This window comes from Microtus pennsylvanicus, chromosome 2 (assembly GCF_037038515.1).
Source record: "Microtus pennsylvanicus isolate mMicPen1 chromosome 2, mMicPen1.hap1, whole genome shotgun sequence".
NCBI classification, from domain to species: domain Eukaryota; kingdom Metazoa; phylum Chordata; class Mammalia; order Rodentia; family Cricetidae; genus Microtus; species Microtus pennsylvanicus.
The window spans coordinates 149,775,868-149,794,034 of NC_134580.1; the positions used below are offsets into that span (position 1 = coordinate 149,775,868).

An 18,167-nucleotide genomic window follows, 5' to 3' on the forward strand; every position below is an offset into this window, starting at 1 on the left:
GGCCCATGGTGGCAGGGCTTTCCTCGTACAGTGCTCGGTAGAAAAATAACAGCTCTATTTTATAACAAAGGCGAATATGGGTTCTGCTAGAAGAACAGTGATGGCTCCCGCATCTTACAGCACTCATACTGCAGGTGGCCAGTCTAGGCTATCCCAGGCTCAGAGAGGTCAAGCGACTTGTCCAGGACACACAGCTGCCCTAACGTAATTAACCCGGTGTTCACCTCCCGACCCACTGGTTGTGAGCGATTCCCGGGTTGTCCTGGACTCTCTGCGTCAAGGTTCCCACCAGCACTCTGGGCAGTGTCCAGGAGGTCAAGGTCACAGCTGAGCCCCCTCTGCGCCTCTGCCCGGAGAAGGGGCCGAGCCTCGCAAGGCGGCGCCGCCCCCGCTCCAGTCCCGCCCCGCCCCGCCAGCGCCTCCCCGGCCCCGTGCTCTAACACTGCTTTGAGGGGCGGACGCAGCCCGGAGCCGCAAGCCCCTGGCCTTCAGGGAGATGCGTGGCCAAGGCAGGGGGCACGCCCGCTGGCCCGCGCCTCTGCGCTCGCTGCTGCGCGCCTTAGGGCCCCAGGACGCCGCCGCCGCCCAAGGCTTGGCGCAAGGTAAGTGCGAAGGGGACCTGGGGTCCCGGGCGCACGTGGGGCTGGGCGACCTCCTCGGAGTCTCCCTATGCTGCCCTTGACTGCTGCGCACAGTCAGGATGCCCGCTGCGCCCCGGCCACAGCACGGGCGCGTCCTGCTGCCTCCTGCAGCAGTCTCAGGGATCTGTCCCTAAACAAGGGCAACGGGTACTGTTGGCAGGAGAGTTGGCCTTGGGTTCCTGTGATCTCATCTCGGATTTGGAATCTCCCCTCTGATGGCACAAGTGCCCCAGTGCACCTGGCAGGCACGTGACCTCACCATGCCTCGGTTTCCACCTCTGTGAAATGGGGGCGATTCATCTCGGTGCTGTGCTCGCAGGGGTACAGCGCTAGTTACCCAGTGAGAGCTCCGTGAGTGCGGCATTTCTCGTAGCCTGGCTCCCCGCGCCTCGCCCCCTGCAGGGCAGACACCTGGTCCTGGAACCCTGGGGCGAGTTCAGCTGCCATTGAAGAACTGGCCTGAGACGGTGGGGGTGGGAGTCCTGAAGGAAACCGAAATGACCAGAGTCCCACCTAGTCCAGGGAAGAGGCACAGGAGATGACCAGGAGTATGCGTGTCCTCCGTGGCCTTGGCTCAGGATCGCGGTGGTGGGCGGACTGTGGTGTCCCAGGGAGGAGAGTGAGACCGAGGCTTCCCAGTCGACTTTGCCCAGCATTCCCGGGGGGCCTCACCCCAGGCCAGCTGCTTCAGGCACCTAGAACCTGAATTTTCAAGCAAGCAGCGCCTCAGGTGATCTGGGACAAGATTAGTCAGGAAACTGGTTTAGACCAGGAAGGGCACTTCTGCCCTCACCTGCTGTGAGCATTTCAGCGTCTACAACGGGGAAGCCCAAGCCCGCTGAGCTGCTGAGTCCCTGAAGCTCTTTCGGGCCAGCGCCCCCTCCTCTCCGTCATCTGATAGTTGTGCTAGCGCGGAGTTGGGAAAGCTAAAGACAGTAGCAAAGCAATGCTGAGAGAAGCCAGGTACTGTGGAGACGCTGGGGTCATTGGACACCCTCTATTCAGGGCCCAGCGTTCGGGCGTCTGTATTAAGTCAGTGAGCAGAGGACTGGGCGCCCAGCAGAAGGGATGGAAACATTCCACTGCTGATTGTAGTCCTCCAAATTCTGAGCAGGGAGTGAGCTTCCTTCTGGGGTTCCTGGGTCTAGAGGCTCCTGCCCCTGTTCTGAGGCACTTGGGCATCAGCTGCACAAGGTGGCACAGGGTGGCACAGGGCTGGGTTTGAGGACATGACTTGTGAAGCCCTTCTACAGGGCAGCGTGTTTGGAGCTGTGGTGTGTGAGCTGCCCACCTACTCATACAACACCTCCACGTGCGCCTTCCAGCCATCACATCCTAAAAATAGCTCTGAGGCCTCCGCCCAGGCTTTGGCCCTGGCAGGGCTAGGCCATCGTTGACCCACTGTTGGCAAAGAGAGGGGGGCTATGGAGTCAGTGGGTCAGAAGACACGAATGACCCTGAACTGCGCTGTAGACATGGATCCAGATGCTAGGCCGTTGCAGAGGGCGGAAGGAAGCATCCCTAACGGAACTGTTGTGTGTGGTACCCAGCCTGCTGGGGAGCATCATGGAGACTTCGGAGCTCTGGGCAACGGGCGTGGATAAAGTTGAGTTTGGGACCCTTGGGCAGTGGCTTCAGGTTCTGGCTAAGCCACTTGCATCTTTTATGTGCAGTCCCAAGCTGCTGGCAAGCATGAGGCTGAGGCGAGTGCTCAGCCCGGCTGGAATATGGCAGCAGCCTCTTGGGGTGTCTCCAGGATCCTGGAAGGTGGGACATTCTGAAACCTACTCATGGTAGGAGCTGATGGGAGCTGTTGGCCTGGTGTCCCATGTCCAGAATGCTCTGTTTCTCTGTGCCTGAGCAACAGTGACTGGTGGTGCCTGTCATGGATTGGTGGAAGGCTTGGCAGGGGGGAGGAAGGATGGTGAGGATGGTAAGGGACAAAGTAAGCCCAGTGTGAAGGGTTACTGTGCAGAGGCCCTGCCAAAAATCCTGGAGATGGGGCCAGAGATGGTCTGGAGGCTCCAGGCTGAGACTCAGCAGATGGGGCTGGCCCTTAAAAGAGGTCACTGTGGGGAGGGACTGAGGCAGAGAGGGTGACGGTTTCTGGGTTTCTGCATTGCATTGCTGTTCTGTGGTTGAGGGCACTGGAGTCCAGATGCCCAGTTCAGCTGTGGAAGACGCTCCCGGGACCAGGCTGTAAGCTGTGGTTCTTCCGTCGCTTTGATGGGCAGGCCTGGAAAATGTCTCCGGACCTCTCTCTTCTGGATGCAGAGAGCAGCCTTGGAGCCTCTCTTTCATGCTTTGTGTACTGATTTCTGACTTCTGACTGCTTGGTGGTGGCTTAAAGTCCCCTGCATTTTAGGAGCACATTGGCCACTAGTTCTGCGACCTTCCATGTCTGGCTGGGAAGCGCTGGCTCGTTCTGGACTATTTCTGTACCAAATGACTTTAATTTTTTTTTTTTGGAATGAAAGGCATGATTGATGGTATCAGGACTTATCCCAGTCAAGGCTCATTGAAAGTGGTGGCCCGAGGGACCACGAAAAGCACTGAAACCTAATGCTTTGTTTTGCTGTCCCTGCTCAGTTCAGGGCTGAGCAGGGCTTCACAAAGTCAGTAGCTCCTAGGATCCACAGAGGGTCTGGGCTGCCCAGTTCTTTTGAAATTTTAACAACAACCAGCTGAACACAGCAGGCTTTTCTGGCGGAGTGAATGCAGTGGTTGAGACCTCGGAAGCAAAGGGTCACTGGTCTGTCTGTTCGGGAAGCTGGAAATCCAGAGCCTGGGCTACAGACTTCTGCCAGCATCCAGTGCCTGTGCTCATGGACCAGCTGCCATTGCTAGGAAGCAGGGAGGGCTGGACCTCTGAAGCTCAATTCACAGGCCTCCTCCAGGCTGGGGATGGCACTATGTCCTCTTCATGGCCAGGGCTGAGACGTCATCTGTAGGGGACCAGGAGATGACGAGATGGTCGGAGGCGGCTGCAGGTTCCTCCAGCTCTGTCCACTCTCCTTGTTCCTTGGCAGGGCAGGGCCATACACCTGTGCCCACCTGGCCCACAGAACCTGCCCTAACAGGTATGTGCCTGGAGGCAGAACACAGTCATGGCTTCTGACATCCAGGCACAGTGAAGTCCTTGAGTGTAACCCAAGGTCTCCCTGTCTCTCCTGACTCTCTCCTCAGGGCATGTTTTGGAACACACATACCTTCTAAGCCAGGGACTTTCAGGATTTCTACATCTTCCTACCCCAAGCCTGTGTGTGTTGGCTGAGGTTTCTGTCCTACCAGGTCCCACATCCATTTTGTCCTGAATAAACACACAGAGGTCTACATTAATTATAAACTGCTTGGCCTATTAGCTCGGGCTTCTTATTAACTCTTATAACTTATATTAGCCCATAATTCTTGTCTGTGTTAGCCACGTGGCTTGGTACCTTTTTTTGGCGAGGCAGTCACATCTTGAGTCCTCGTGTCTGGATGACAACTGCAGACTGAAACTTCCCTCTTCCCAGAATTCTCTGTTCTCATCGCCCGCCTCTACTTCCTGCCTGGCTACTGGCCAATCAGCGTTTTCTTAGAAGACAATGGACAGGGTACAGACCCTTGTCCCACAGCACTGTGTGGACACGTACCTGCCCCTCTCTTAAGGACCACTGCCTGCTTGACAACTTGGCCTGTGACTGAGTCGATAAGTTCTTCTGTGTGTGTGTGCACATGCATTCACGTGTGCGTATGCAAACACATGTATGATATGGTGTGGTGTGGAGGTCAGAAGGTAACTTCAGGTGTCATCCCCACCTCCCACCTTGTTCAAGGCAGGGTTTTTCTCGCTTTTTCTGCTGTATTCAAGCTGGCCTGTGAGGCACTGGGCTTGTCCTGCCTCTGTCCTCTTGCCCTCCCACAGGAGCTCTGGGCTGACAGGAATGAATAGAATAGGCATGAATGCAATGTCGTCTGGCTTTGGATTCTGGAGATTCAGACTCAGGTGTTCACGCTTGCCTGGGGTCATCTGCCCAGCCCGGTTGTCCCCTTTTTGTTTCAAGGGGTAAGAGAGAGTCTAACTCCAGAGAACAGGCCTGGCTGCAGTTGGCTGTTGGATGAATGGGTACTGTGTCCTCCTCTACAGGTCCTAGGACTTTGTGCCCAAACAGGGAGATGCATATGTTACCAATGCAGCCTCCAGGTGATACAGGAAAGGATAAACAAACCTCAAACCTCCCCCCACCCCTCACTGTCTCCCAGAGCAGCTGCAGTTAGGGCTGGTCTTGTTTTCTCACCCCAGCTTGAAGCCGTCCATGGAAAACATGTTCCATCGCTGCCTGGAAGCAGCATGAAGATTCGTCATCGCACGGCACACTGTTCTGAAGCAGCTGTCATGCGGCAGTGTGCTTTGGACTTTCGTCTGGGTTAGCAGGTTCTGTCTAATTGCTCTAGAGTATTCCAGGTTCTGTCATCTTAACGATGAGATGGCCTGATGTAGGCAGGGAGCCTGCAGCCTGGGCAGCCACCGTGCCACAATGTGAGGTGTGTCAGGGTGAGGGCACAATGGCCTGATACGGTGTTCTGCACCCCACTGCCCGACAGTTCCCATGGGGCCCTGCCCTGCCGCAGGGTCCTAGTAATCTTCCACTCGGGAAGTGAGAGGCTCCCATTTGGAAATTTTGCCAATGCCCCAGAAGAAAGGTGGATTTTGTTGCTGTCATTTGCATTCCTGGATTGCTTGAGGGAGCTTTCCGTGTGTCACCTGGGCATTGCCTTCCACCGTGTTCACCTTGATTAGGTCTGGGTTCGAATCCTGCCTGCATGGGACTGTTTCAAGACCTCTGGCTTGTCTTTTACCTCTGTACATAGTGTCCTTACCTCAGCAGCGTTGGTTTTCACGCATGCTCCCTGTGGTCACTGCAAAGGGACTTCCACCTCCTTGTTATCATGTACTCTTCACTCTGTCCTCCTCTCTACTGTCCACCATGGCTTCCCGGTGTGAACATGACGAGATGCTGCACAGGCGTTCATGCTGCACAGGCGTTCATGCTGCACAGGCGTTCATGCTGCACAGGCGTTCATGCTGCACAGGCGTTCATGCTGCACAGGTGTTCATGCTGTACAGGTGTCCATGCTGCACAGGTGTTCATGCTGCACAGGTGTTCATGCTGTACAGGTGTTCATGCTGCACAGGTGTTCATGCTGCACAGGTGTTCAGCAGAGATTCTGACAGGTGTTCACGTGGCTAGGGAGCTGACCATGGCCTTGTGACAGAATTCAGGGTGCGGAGAGGCCAAGGAGCTGCTACCAGAACCGGTTCAGAGTGAATGGCAGATGTGGCTTCATCCAGATGATTCTCTGTAATGCTCATACCTTCGTGAGCCCCTGCTACTGACTGTCAAGAGGCCTCCCAGGGCCAGGCTGCTTCTCACAGCCCTAGCTGCTCTCCAAGGCTGGCCCAGGAGAGAGACTGGCTTGTGCCCATGTGCAGAGAATCCGGAGCCTTCCTCCGAGCTCAGCCAACCTCTGTGAGAGCGTCATCACCCAATACCTGCTGTATTTGGGACAAAGGCCGAGAATGCACAGAGAAATATTTTAAGCTCCATCAGTGACATGGTTGCTATTTGATTATGAGGACCTGAGTTCAGACCTCCAGCCTGGCACAGTAGTGTGTGTCTATAATTCCAGCGTTGGGGAGCTGGAGACAGTAGGACCCCTGGGTTCTCTGACTAACCATCCCATGAACTCCAGGTTCAATGAGAGATCTTGCTATCCAAAGCTGTGGAGCAGAGAACAACCGAGGAAGGGACCTGATGTTGATGTCTGGATGACACACACTTGCACACACATGTGTACACACGCACATACACACAACAAGAACAACAAAGCAGTGGCACACACAGCTTGCATCAGACTTCTTGCCTTGATGGAGACTGACTTGGGAATAGTATGGAGAGACATGGCGAGCCTGGGCGCCTTGTGTCTGTCTGAGCAGGAGGGATGGAGCAGCAGCTGTTTGGACATCCTCCTGGACACCGGGGCTTCCACCCTGGCAGGTGTCAGCCATGTCAGTGCAGGAAGGAGTGTACCGGTCACCCTGTACTGTAACACCTGTCTACCACACGATGGTTCGCAAGTCGGGCAAGGGGCTGGAGACTGCAACACACACACACGGGGGGGGGGGGTCATCCTTGAAACAAGAATTCCCCCTTTATTGTGTTCCAGGGAAGATTATATAGCGCTCTCCTTGACCACACCCTAGCTCTCGGGATTTTTCAGCTGCAAACCCACCAGAAACCACTCCTCTGCCATCAGGAGCTCATGAGGGTCTCGTGCTCAGAGCAGCTGCAAACATAGGAAAACAAGTTGTTTACTCCGGCAGGCAGGGGGTCTGCAGTCTCCAACAAAGGAGGACAGAGTTCTGTGTCAGTGTCCGGTGTGTGCCCATGAGTGGTGAGAACCAGGGCACCCGGATGCTGTCCTGCTGCACCAGAAGGGGTTGGGGTGGGAGACGTTGGAGAGAAGCTGGACTTCTGACTTTTACACAGTTTCTACTTCCACCTGGCACTGCCAGCTGAAGTGTGCAAGCGCTGAGCAGGTGACACGTGTGAGCGGGCATGCACGGGAGCTGAACAGATGACACGTGTGAGCGGGCATGCACGGGAGCTGAACAGATGACACGTGTGAGCAGGCATGCAAGGGAGCTGAGCAGATGACACGTGTGAGCGGGCATGCAAGAGAGCTGAGCAGGTGACACATGTGTGTGCGGGCATGCAAGGTAGCTGAGCAGGTGACACGTGTGAGCAGGCATGCAAGGGAGCTGAACAGGTGACACGTGTGAGCGGGCATGCAAGGGAGCTGAACAGGTGACACGTGTGAGCGGGCATGCAAGAGAGCTGAGCAGGTGACACATGTGTGAGCAGGCACGCAAGGGAGCTGAACAGATGACACGTGTGAGCGGGCATGCAAGGGAGCTGAACAGATGACACGTGTGTGAGCAGGCATGCAAGGGAGCTGAGCAGATGACACGTGTGTGAGCGGGCATGCAAGGGAGCTGAGCAGATGACACGTGTGAGCGGGCATGCAAGGGAGCTGAGCAGGTGACACGTGTGAGCGGGCATGCAAGGGAGCTGAACAGGTGACACGTGTGAGCGGGCATGCAAGGGAGCTGAGCAGGTGACACGTGTGAGCGGGCATGCAAGGGAGCTGAACAGGTGACAGGTGTGAGCGGGCATGCAAGGGAGCTGAACAGGTGACACGTGTGAGCGGGCATGCAAGGGAGCTGAACAGATGACACGTGTGAGCGGGCATGCAAGGGAGCTGAACAGGTGACACGTGTGAGCGAGCATGCAAGGGAGCTGAACAGGTGACACGTGTGAGCGGGCATGCACGGGAGCTGAACAGATGACACGTGTGAGCGGGCATGCAAGGGAGCTGAGCAGGTGACACGTGTGAGCGGGCATGCACGGGAGCTGAGCAGGTGACACGTGTGAGCGGGCATGCAAGGGAGCTGAGCAGGTGACACGTGTGAGCGGGCATGCACGGGAGCTGAGCAGGTGACACGTGTGAGCGGGCATGCAAGGGAGCTGAGCAGGTGACACGTGTGAGCGGGCATGCAAGGGAACTGAGCAGGTGACACGTGTGAGCGGGCATGCACGGGAGCTGAACAGATGACACGTGTGAGCGGGCATGCAAGGGAGCTGAGCAGGTGACACGTGTGAGCGGGCATGCACGGGAGCTGAGCAGGTGACACGTGTGAGCGGGCATGCAAGGGAGCTGAGCAGGTGACACGTGTGAGCGGGCATGCAAGAGAGCTGAGCAGGTGACACGTGTGAGCGGGCATGCAAGGGAGCTGAACAGGTGACGCATGTGTGAGCGGGCATGCAAGGGAGCTGAGCAGGTGACACGTGTGAGCAGGCATGCAAGGGAGCTGAACAGGTGACGCATGTGTGAGCGGGCATGCAAGGGACTGAGCAGGTGACACACACGTGTGAGCAGGCATGCAAGGGAGCTGAGCAGGTGACACACACGTGTGAGCGGGCATGCAAGGGAGCTGAGCAGGTGATACACACGTGTGATCCGACATGCACGGGAACTGAACAGGTGACACGTGTGAGCGGGCATGCAAGGGAGCTGAACAGATGACACGTGTGAGCGGACATGCAAGGGAGCTGAGCAGGTGACACGTGTGAGCGGGCATGCAAGGGAGCTGAACAGGTGACATGTGTGAGCAGGCATGCAAGGGAGCTGAACAGGTGACACGTGTGTGAGCAGGCATGCAAGGGAGCTGAACAGGTGACACGTGTGAGCGGGCATGCAAGGGAGCTGAACAGGTGACATGTGTGAGCAGGCATGCAAGAGAGCTGAACAGGTGACGCATGTGTGAGCAGGTATGCAAGGGAGCTGAACAGGTGACACGTGTGTGAGCAGGCATGCAAGGGAGCTGAACAGGTGACACGTGTGAGCGGGCATGCAAGGGAGCTGAACAGGTGACACGTGTGTGAGCAGGCATGCAAGGGAGCTGAACAGGTGACACGTGTGAGCGGGCATGCAAGGGAGCTGAACAGGTGACACGTGTGAGCAGGCATGCAAGGGAGCTGAGCAGGTGACACGTGTGTGAGCAGGCATGCAAGGGAGCTGAGCAGGTGACACATGTGTGAGCAGGCATGCAAGGGAGCTGAGCAGGTGACACGTGTGAGCGGGCATGCAAGGGAGCTGAGCAGGTGACACATGTGTGAGCGGGCATGCAAGGGAGCTGAACAGATGACATGTGTGAGAGGGCATGCAAGGGAGGTGAGCAGGTGACACATGTGTGAGCACGCATGCAAGGGAGCTGAGCAGATGACACGTGTGAGCAGACATGCAGGGGAGCTGAGCAGGTGACACGTGTGTGAGCAGGCATGCAAGAGAGCTGAGCAGGTGACACGTGTGAGCGGGCATGCAAGGGAGCTGAACAGGTGACACGTGTGAGCGGGCATGCAAGGGAGCTGAGCAGGTGACACGTGTGAGCGGGCATGCAAGGGAGCTGAACAGATGACACGTGTGTGAGCAGGCATGCAAGGGAGCTGAGCAGGTGACACATGTGTGAGCAGGCATGCAAGGGAGCTGAGCAGATGACACATGTGAGTGGGCATGCAAGGGAGCTGAGCAGGTGACACGTGTGAGCTGGCATGCAAGGGAGCTGAGCAGGTGACATGTGTGAGCAGGCATGCAAGGGAGCTGAGCAGATGACACGTGTGAGCGGGCATGCAAGGGAACTGAACAGGTGACACGTGTGAGCGGGCATGCAAGGGAGCTGAACAGGTGACACGTGTGTGAGCAGGCATGCAAGGGAACTGAGCAGGTGACACGTGTGAGCGGGCATGCAAGGGAGCTGAACAGGTGACACGTGTGAGCGGGCATGCAAGGGAGCTGAACAGGTGACGCATGTGTGAGCAGGCATGCAAGGGAGCTGAACAGGTGATACACGTGTGAGCAGGCATGCAAGAGAGCACGTGCATCTGTATGTTTTGTGTGTGCACACGTATGATGTTCTGTGTCTGCTGGCCCTGGTTCAGTCTCCGGCTCTTTGTCCATGAGTACTGTCCATCCACCCGGCAGTGGGACCGCATCTGTGCATCTCCTAGTTACATTTCTTTGTAAATCTAGAGAGGGGTCATGACTCCCTGGACCCTGGGTACCGACCATTTACTCATAATTCACCCGATGTTGGTCCCTGCCCCCCCAGAGCTGGCCCAACAGACTAGCCAGGCATGTCTAGGAGCTGCAGGACAGGCAGGAGGACATTGCAGAAAGCCTGTCTCCAAGACAGCCTGGACACCATGGCAATGTGAGCAACACAGGGTGGGGTCTGGCCAGGAACCAACCTGTTGCTCTGGGGGTGGGGGTGTATCTAGACCTGTGCCCTCTTAAGCCCATGCCTTAGCGCAGGACTCCTGAGCTGTCTTGTTTCTTGAGGTCTGGTTCTGGCTTTGTCTGTACTATTCTCTCCCTGGACTCTGTGTATTCAAGTGGGGGTCAGTCAAACACCCTCGAGGGAGTCCTGACATTAAATAGTTGCAGATCTCATTCTAGCTGGTGTGACTCAGAACAGCTCAGATTTGATGTGTACTGAAATCTGTTATCTCTCCTCATTTCCAGTTCCCCCAGCCCCATACGTTAGGAACTTGCATTTTTCCCCCTCAGTGGTGTCTTCTGAGTTGGGGGTGTAGCTGACTCTGAGCCACGAGGCTGTTCTTCAGCGTTCAATTACAGTGTACAGTGTACAGGGCAGGACAGAGGATCTGGGGGCCATGAGTGCTACAGAGAAGGCCTGTGCTTCAGCCTGGGTCCGGACTATAGGTGATACAAGCACAGGACTTCTCCCTGAGCCATGTTTGCTTCCCATGCTTGTCATTGTAGCAGGACAGCTGATGCCACCTGCTGGTGGTTATATTCCCTTTGCTGATACCCAAGCCTCAGTGAGGGACCAGCCTGGCCCTTGCCCTTCCATCTTTCAGATCTCAACTTTAGCATCACCTTCTCAGAGAGGCCTATGCCATTATGAAACAAGAACCCCCCCAAAATGCCACTGAGTTAGTTTTATGTTGTTCAACTCCTGCTGGGCATAGAGTCTGACCTTAAGAGTGGTTTGTATGCACAGTGAGTTCTGTATGTGCCGTGAATTCTGCATGTGCAGTGAGTTCTGTATGTGCAGTGAGTCCTGTATGTGCAGTGAGTCCTGTATGTGCAGTGAGTCCTGCATGTGCAGTGAGTTCTGTATGTGCAGTGAGTTCTGCATGCCCAGTGAGTTCTGCATGCCCAGTGAGTTCTGCATGTGCAGTGAGTCCTGTAAGTGCAGTGAGTCCTGTATGTGCAGTGAGTCCTGTATGTGCAGTGAGTTCTGTATGTGCAGTGAGTCCTGTATGCGCAGTGAGTTCTGTATGCCCAGTGAGTTCTGTATGCGCAGTGAGTTCTGTATGCCCAGTGAGTTCTGTATGTGCAGTGAGTTCTGTATGCCCAGTGAGTTCTGTATGTGCAGTGAGTCCTGTATGTGCAGTGAGTCCTGTATGTGCAGTGAGTCCTGTATGTGCAGTGAGTTCTGTATGTGCAATGAGTTCTGCATGTGCAGTGAGTTCTGTATGCCCTGTGAGTTCTGCATGTGGAGTGAGTTCTGTATGTGCAGTGAGTCCTGTATGTGCAGTGAGTCCTGTATGTGCAGTGAGTCCTGTATGTGCAGTGAGTCCTGTATGTGCAGTGAGTCCTGTATGTGCAGTGAGTCCTGCATGTGCAGTGAGTCCTGTATGTGCAGTGAGTCCTGTATGTGCAGTGAGTCCTGTATGTGCAGTGAGTCCTGTATGTGCAGTGAGTCCTGCATGCCCTGTGAGTTCTGCATGTGCAGTGAGTTCTGTATGTGCAGTGAGTCCTGCATGTGCAGTGAGTCCTGTATGCGCAGTGAGTTCTGTATGCGCAGTGAGTTCTGTATGCGCAGTGAGTTCTGTATGCGCAGTGAGTTCTGTATGTGCAGTGAGTTCTGTATGCCCAGTGAGTTCTGTATGCCCAGTGAGTTCTGTATGTGCAGTGAGTTCTGTATGTGCAGTGAGTTCTGTATGCGCAGTGAGTTCTGTATGCCCAGTGAGTTCTGTATGCCCAGTGAGTTCTGTATGCCCAGTGAGTCCTGTATGCGCAGTGAGTCCTGTATGTGCAGTGAGTTCTGTATGTGCAGTGAGTTCTGCATGCCCTGTGAGTTCTGCATGCCCTGTGAGTTCTGCATGTGCAGTGAGTTCTGCATGTGCAGTGAGTTCTGCATGCCCTGTGAGTTCTGCATGTGCAGTGAGTTCTGTATGTGCAGTGAGTCCTGCATGTGCAGTGAGTCCTGTATGTGCAGTGAGTCCTGTATGTGCAGTGAGTCCTGTATGTGCAGTGAGTTCTGCATGTGCAGTGAGTTCTGCATGCAGAGTGAGTTCTGTATGTATAGTGAGTTCTGCATGCAGAGTGAGTTCTGTATGTGCAGTGAGTCCTGTATGTGCAGTGAGTTCTGTATGTGCAGTGAGTTCTGCATGCTGAGTGAGTTCTGCATGCTGAGTGAGTTCTGCATGCCCAGTGAGTTCTGAGCATCATACCCTCATTGTTGCTGTAGCAATTACATTATAAACAGAGACACCCTGCTGGTTGTGCTCACCCTTTTATGGTTTTGAGAAAAGATGTCTCTCTGTAGTTCAGGATGACATAGAACTCACTATGTAAACCAGGTTGGCCATGAACTCACAAAGATCCGCCTACCCCTGCCTCCTGATTGTTGGGATTACCTGAGTATGTCTGGTTTCATTGTCACCTTTTTAAAGACCCTGTCTCCACATAATGTCACATTCTAAGTTCCTGGGGTTCAAGACTTCATCATCTATGTGAGGACAGTGCAGGGGTTGGGGGCTACCCTTGGATCCTGCACAGGCCTTCTCCGAGGTAGCCAGCTCCCCGAGAGAAACAGGTCCAGATTCTGTCATTGTTTCTGATGACCGGGCCTTGAACATCACAGTCCATCACTTCTGCTGTAGTCTCAGCCCTGGGAGACTACGGAACTGCCGGCCGGCCGTTCCCTGTGAGCCTGAAAGCGCAGCATACAGGGTTTGTTGTTCTGGGAAATACTGCCTGCTGTGCTGTCTCAATGCAGCCGCTGCTCAGCCAGCCCCTCTGCAGCTCCTTGCAGCTTCCACACCTTGTGCAGCTATGAGGAGTTCATCTAGCAGGTGTGAAAATGGTTCTTAGGCCACCGGCCGGCTTGTCCTTCAGTCTGGCTTGAGAAGCTGACTGTCAAAGATTCCCCATCCCTGATGGGAAGACGCCTTCCTGTGCTGCTCCGGGCCTTGGTGACAGGGTTTCTGTGTGACATCTGCTTCCCTCCTGGAGTCTGGCTTTGTGCCATGCCTGACACAAAACCCAGGACGTATCCATATGGTCAAGGCATGTGTGTCACCAGAAGGATCTCACATGCCCAGGGTAGTTCCACCTAGATACCCTCATACAGGAAGTGTGGTCTCTCAAGTGCCACCCCCAGCACCCTTTCTGTACACTGGGCCTTGCATCCTGTTGCCTTGGGACACAGCTAGAAGCACCCTTGAGTCTGAGTCCTCCTAGTGTTTGACCACAGTGCCTGGAGTAGTTGTGGGGCGCTCCTTCCCCACCCTACCTACCCAACCCTCCCAGCCCTCACCCCTGCCTATATGCTGTCCACCCCATCTACTCTCATTCTCTCCACTGAGCAAGCTCAGCCCAGCAATGACTCACTTCCAACAGCATGGCCTGTGGCCTCGGCCTGACCTGTAACAGTTGTCCGTGGGTGCAACAGCTTGAGCAGGGCAGGCAAGGGGACAATGTGGCAGAGACAGCCCATTTCCTCACTCACCCTGGTGGCTTACAGGCTGTGTCCATGCTAACATGGAGCCTTGGGGTCTCCTAGTGGAGAGCTCGCCATAGAAGATTCCAGAACATTGATAGTCACCACCTCTGTGACTTTCCAGCTGCAGAAACTGGGTTCCACTCCTCCCCAGGAGTCTCTGTTGGGAGGTGGTTCCTCTGTTTGGGGAGGCCTCAGGCTCTCCTGGAAGCAGAGTATCAAGGGGCTTGCATCTTATACACCACATGCATATGCAGAAATGGATGTGCCCAGCCTGCATGGATTTGGACCATGTTTCCAATTAATTGTGTTTTGAGTCAAGGTCTCATTGCGTAGCCCTGGCTAGCCTGGAACTCACTATGTAGACCAGGGTGGCCTCTAACTTGTGGTGATCCTCCTGCATCTGCCTCCAGAGTGCTGAAATTACAGGTGTGCACCATACCTGGCTCATTCTCCCACACTGAGGCTTGCCTCTGCACCAGACACTTGCTGGACTTCCTCCAAGCTGCTGTGAGTGTCTGTCGGTTCCGCCTCCCATCATCAGAGAAGATCCCGGCAGACGCAGCGGGCAGTCTGCTGTCTGGCTAGGGCATGTATGTGTTTGGACAGGAGGATCATAGCTGCTTGCCTGGAGGGGAGAACTAAGTATAGGTCTTGTAGGCCAGATGATGCTTCTGATATAAGTTAAGGGCTGTGTTTCTCTGCTTCCGAGACTGCAAGAAGGCTCTGCTAACTGCATTTTCTCCCTCTCGCGTGACTGAGTCTCTTCGCCACACTAATTCTTTCTAACTCAGATAATGAGCGTGCTGAGGTCCAGGCTTGCTGTGTATTCCCAGTTCTATTTATATTTAATAGCTTTGCTGTCTTTCCCCTGTATTCCACAAGAAATCGAGATAAATTAGATCCAGATTTTAAACTTTAGGATCACAGAAAACAGAAGAGAAAGGAAGGCAGAAAGAGGACTCTTTATTTTTAGACCAAAGTGATTTCCAGGTTGGAATGTGGTGGGCACAGGTGAGCAGGCACACGGTCAGCATGGAAGCCACCACCGTGCAGGGCCTGGAGAAGCTGTCCAGTAGGGACCGTGATCACCACAGCAGCCTGTGCCAAGTGAGGGCCAGCTCTGTCTGCAGCCCTGTTGGTCACAGTGGGCATGTGCTTTATTGTGGCAGGTCTCCCTTGACCTGCACAGGTAATGAATTTAAAGGGACTGAGTGACTTGCTCTGGGCAATTTGCCTCGGGTGGCTCTGGATTCTAGCTACTTTGTTATCCTGACTGCTATAAACCAGTCCTCTACTACTTCCCCGCTGTGTGTGTGTGTGTGTGTGTGTGTGTGTGTGTGTGTAAATGAGTGTGAGTGCATGTGTGAGAGTGTGAAAGTGTATGGGGGTGTGTATGTTAGGATGTGTGTGAGTGTGTGTTAGTACATGTGCATACATGTGAGTGTGTGAAAGAGAGTGTAAGCGTGTGCACGTGTGTGAGCTAGTGCTGGGCTCGTGGAGATCAGAGGAGAACTTTCAGACGTCAGTCTCCATTTCTGCCAATGGGTCCCAGGGGTGGAGCTCGCGTCCTCAGGCGTCTCCAGCCCTGTCATGCCTCTGCCCACCCCTGTTCTTACTCTGTATTTCCTACCATTTTCCTCATGACCCTGCTATTGAACATCAGCAGGTCAGTGTGCGTTAGTGCCTGATTCAAGGAGCCCTAAAAGATTTTCCTGCTCCTTTAAGGGCCACAAGAGAATAAGGAGGCTAAGGATGGAGGTCCTGTCCTCGGGGGAGAGACAGCCCTACTCAAGTGGGATACCATGTCCTGCATCTGGGAGGCCCTGGTCGTTCTCCTTGTCCACATTTACCTGTGGGTTGTTATAATAAAGAAACTGCTTTGGACCTATAGCAGGGCAGAACTTAGCTAGGCAGGGAAAATTAAGCTAAATGCTGGGTGGAGTCAGAAGCCATGGAGCCACTGCCAGAGTCAGACATGCTAAAACTTTGCTGCTAAACCACTGCCATGTGGAGATGCACAGATTAATGGAGATGGGTTAAATTAATATGTAAGAGTTAGCCAATAAGAAGCTAGAGTTAATGGGCCAAGCAGTGATTTAAATAATATGGTTTCTGTGTGATTATTTTGGGTCTAAGCTAGCCGGGCAGCTGGGAACTAACAAGCGGCCTCCCTTCCAACACAGGTGTCTCTGCTGGTTCCCTCTAGACCTCACGCTGAGACTGAGGTGAGAAACACAAGGTGTAGGACTGGCCTGTTCCCCTCCCTTGGAGGTTCAGGGAGAGACACCACCTGCCTCTCCTAGTGGCTGTCACGAGTCAGCTAATGCTGGCAAGACAGAAGCCACGTTTTTTTCTTTTTCTCTTCTGACTGGCTAGTTTCAAAGGCCACACACTCTGAGATCACTTTCCCTTCAAGCCTGTAGTGGCAGCTAGCCACATCCTTCTTACCCTTTGAATCTCCCCTCCCTCCCCTGGCCTCAGCCGTCTGTTCCATTTGGCTTTCTGAGGGCTCCTGTAAGGGCATCGAGCCTGTGGAATCATTTAGATTGGGCTACTTACAGTCATGTGATCATGACCCCCGATTCTGTCCATCACAAGGGTGACTGGTTTAATGCCGATCAGAAATCAAGGAATTGATTTCCACAGTGATTGCACAAGATTGCATTCCCACCAGCAATGGATGAGGGTACCCCTTCCTCCACAGCCTCTCCAGCAAAGGCTATCCTTGGTGTTTTTGACTTTAGCCATTCTGACAGGTGTAAGATGATATCTCAAAGTTGTTTTGATTTGCATTTCCCTGATTGCTAAGGAGGTTGAGCATGACCTTAAGTGTCTTTTGGCCATTTGAACTTCTTCTGTTGAGAATTCCGGGGGAGGGAAATGGGAGGCTGGGAGGAGGTGGATACTTTTTTTTCCTTTTCTCAATAAAAAAAAAAACAATGAAAAAAAAGAAATCAAGGAATTGGGAATCGTGTGGGGAGGGGTTTAGAGAATTCTCCTGTTCATACTGCGTAGATAGAATTCTCCTGTTCATATTGCGTAGATAGATAGATCAGGGCTGCCAGTCTCATGGCCAGAGAGTCCAACCCTAAAACAAACATCCCCTGATGATGTGTGAGCCCACACACCAGCAGAGAACATTTTGGATGGTGGCTCTTTTGTCTGCCTCAGGGGTCTGCACAGGGACAGCCATCCATCCTGCTTCCATCTCTGCCCCATCCCATTAATGTTTTCCTGCCTTCTCTGCCCCTGTTCTGGCTGCCCCTTGGCAACTCTGCAGCTTGAGAAGGATTTGGGAAAGAATCTCTGGATATCCCCTTGGGTGACTCCCCATGTGAGGTAACTCTGGGGTCCTGCTATCTGACTGCTGCCATTCAGATGCCATAGCCTGCCCACCCACCCTTCTCAAGTCTTCCCCAGCCTGCCCACCCACCCACCCTTCTCAAGTCTTCCCCAGCCGTTCACATTGCCCAGTGCCATCACCGGACGAACCTAGGCTACCATGTTGTCAGAAACATCCCTTCCTCTCCCTCTGCTGGACACATGCCGTGTTCCCTGTGAATATTCCCTGAATAGTGGGCGCAGGTACCAATGAACGATAGACGGAGTTATCAAACCCCAGCAGGTTAGCCTGCGAGTCTGGGGCCCTGTGGTCTTCAGGCCCCTGATGCTTGGGTAACTAGGCCACTCACTATCTTTTCTGTCATCTCAGGATCTGAAGGGAGTGGAGTCCAACATACTCCTATATCAGGACCAACTTTCCATTCTGTTGACAACCCAAAACCCAGCATTTTAAACCCTATAGGCATCTTGTGGACTGTAGTGTGTACACTCAACAGTTTCTCCAGTAGCAGGTGTAAAGACCCAGGAGATTCATAGAGCCCCCCACCCCTAAGACAGCAGCACAGAAAGGCAGGAGAATTTCTGTTGCACCCCACATCGCTGGATCAGAGGGGCAACTGCTAGTACCCAGTGAATGTCATCCCTGTAGGCTGCCAAAAGCCAGAGTGGATGCTGGCGAATGCATCGGAGTGGAACACTAATAAATGACGGCCGCTTGTGTGCAGAGTCACAGTGGGCATCGAGGCGACAAGTGGTCGTGCTGTTGGAGAGTTCCTGGGGGACAGGCATGGTTGGTGAATGGGCCTGGCAGCTAACACAGGCTG

At 54.1% G+C, this 18,167-nt stretch overlaps 1 protein-coding gene across 1 annotated transcript in view; it reads left to right on the plus strand.

The window, feature by feature from the left end:
- The first annotated feature begins 447 nt into the window (after positions 1-447).
- The window catches only part of Phactr3 (phosphatase and actin regulator 3), a 207,782-nt gene continuing 190,062 nt past the window's right edge, over positions 448-18,167 (plus strand). Inside the window, exon 1 of the mRNA XM_075963274.1 lies at positions 448-602. Coding sequence (XP_075819389.1) covers positions 497-602 — 106 coding nt within the window. The 5' untranslated portion in view covers positions 448-496. The remainder of the gene's footprint in view (positions 603-18,167) is intronic.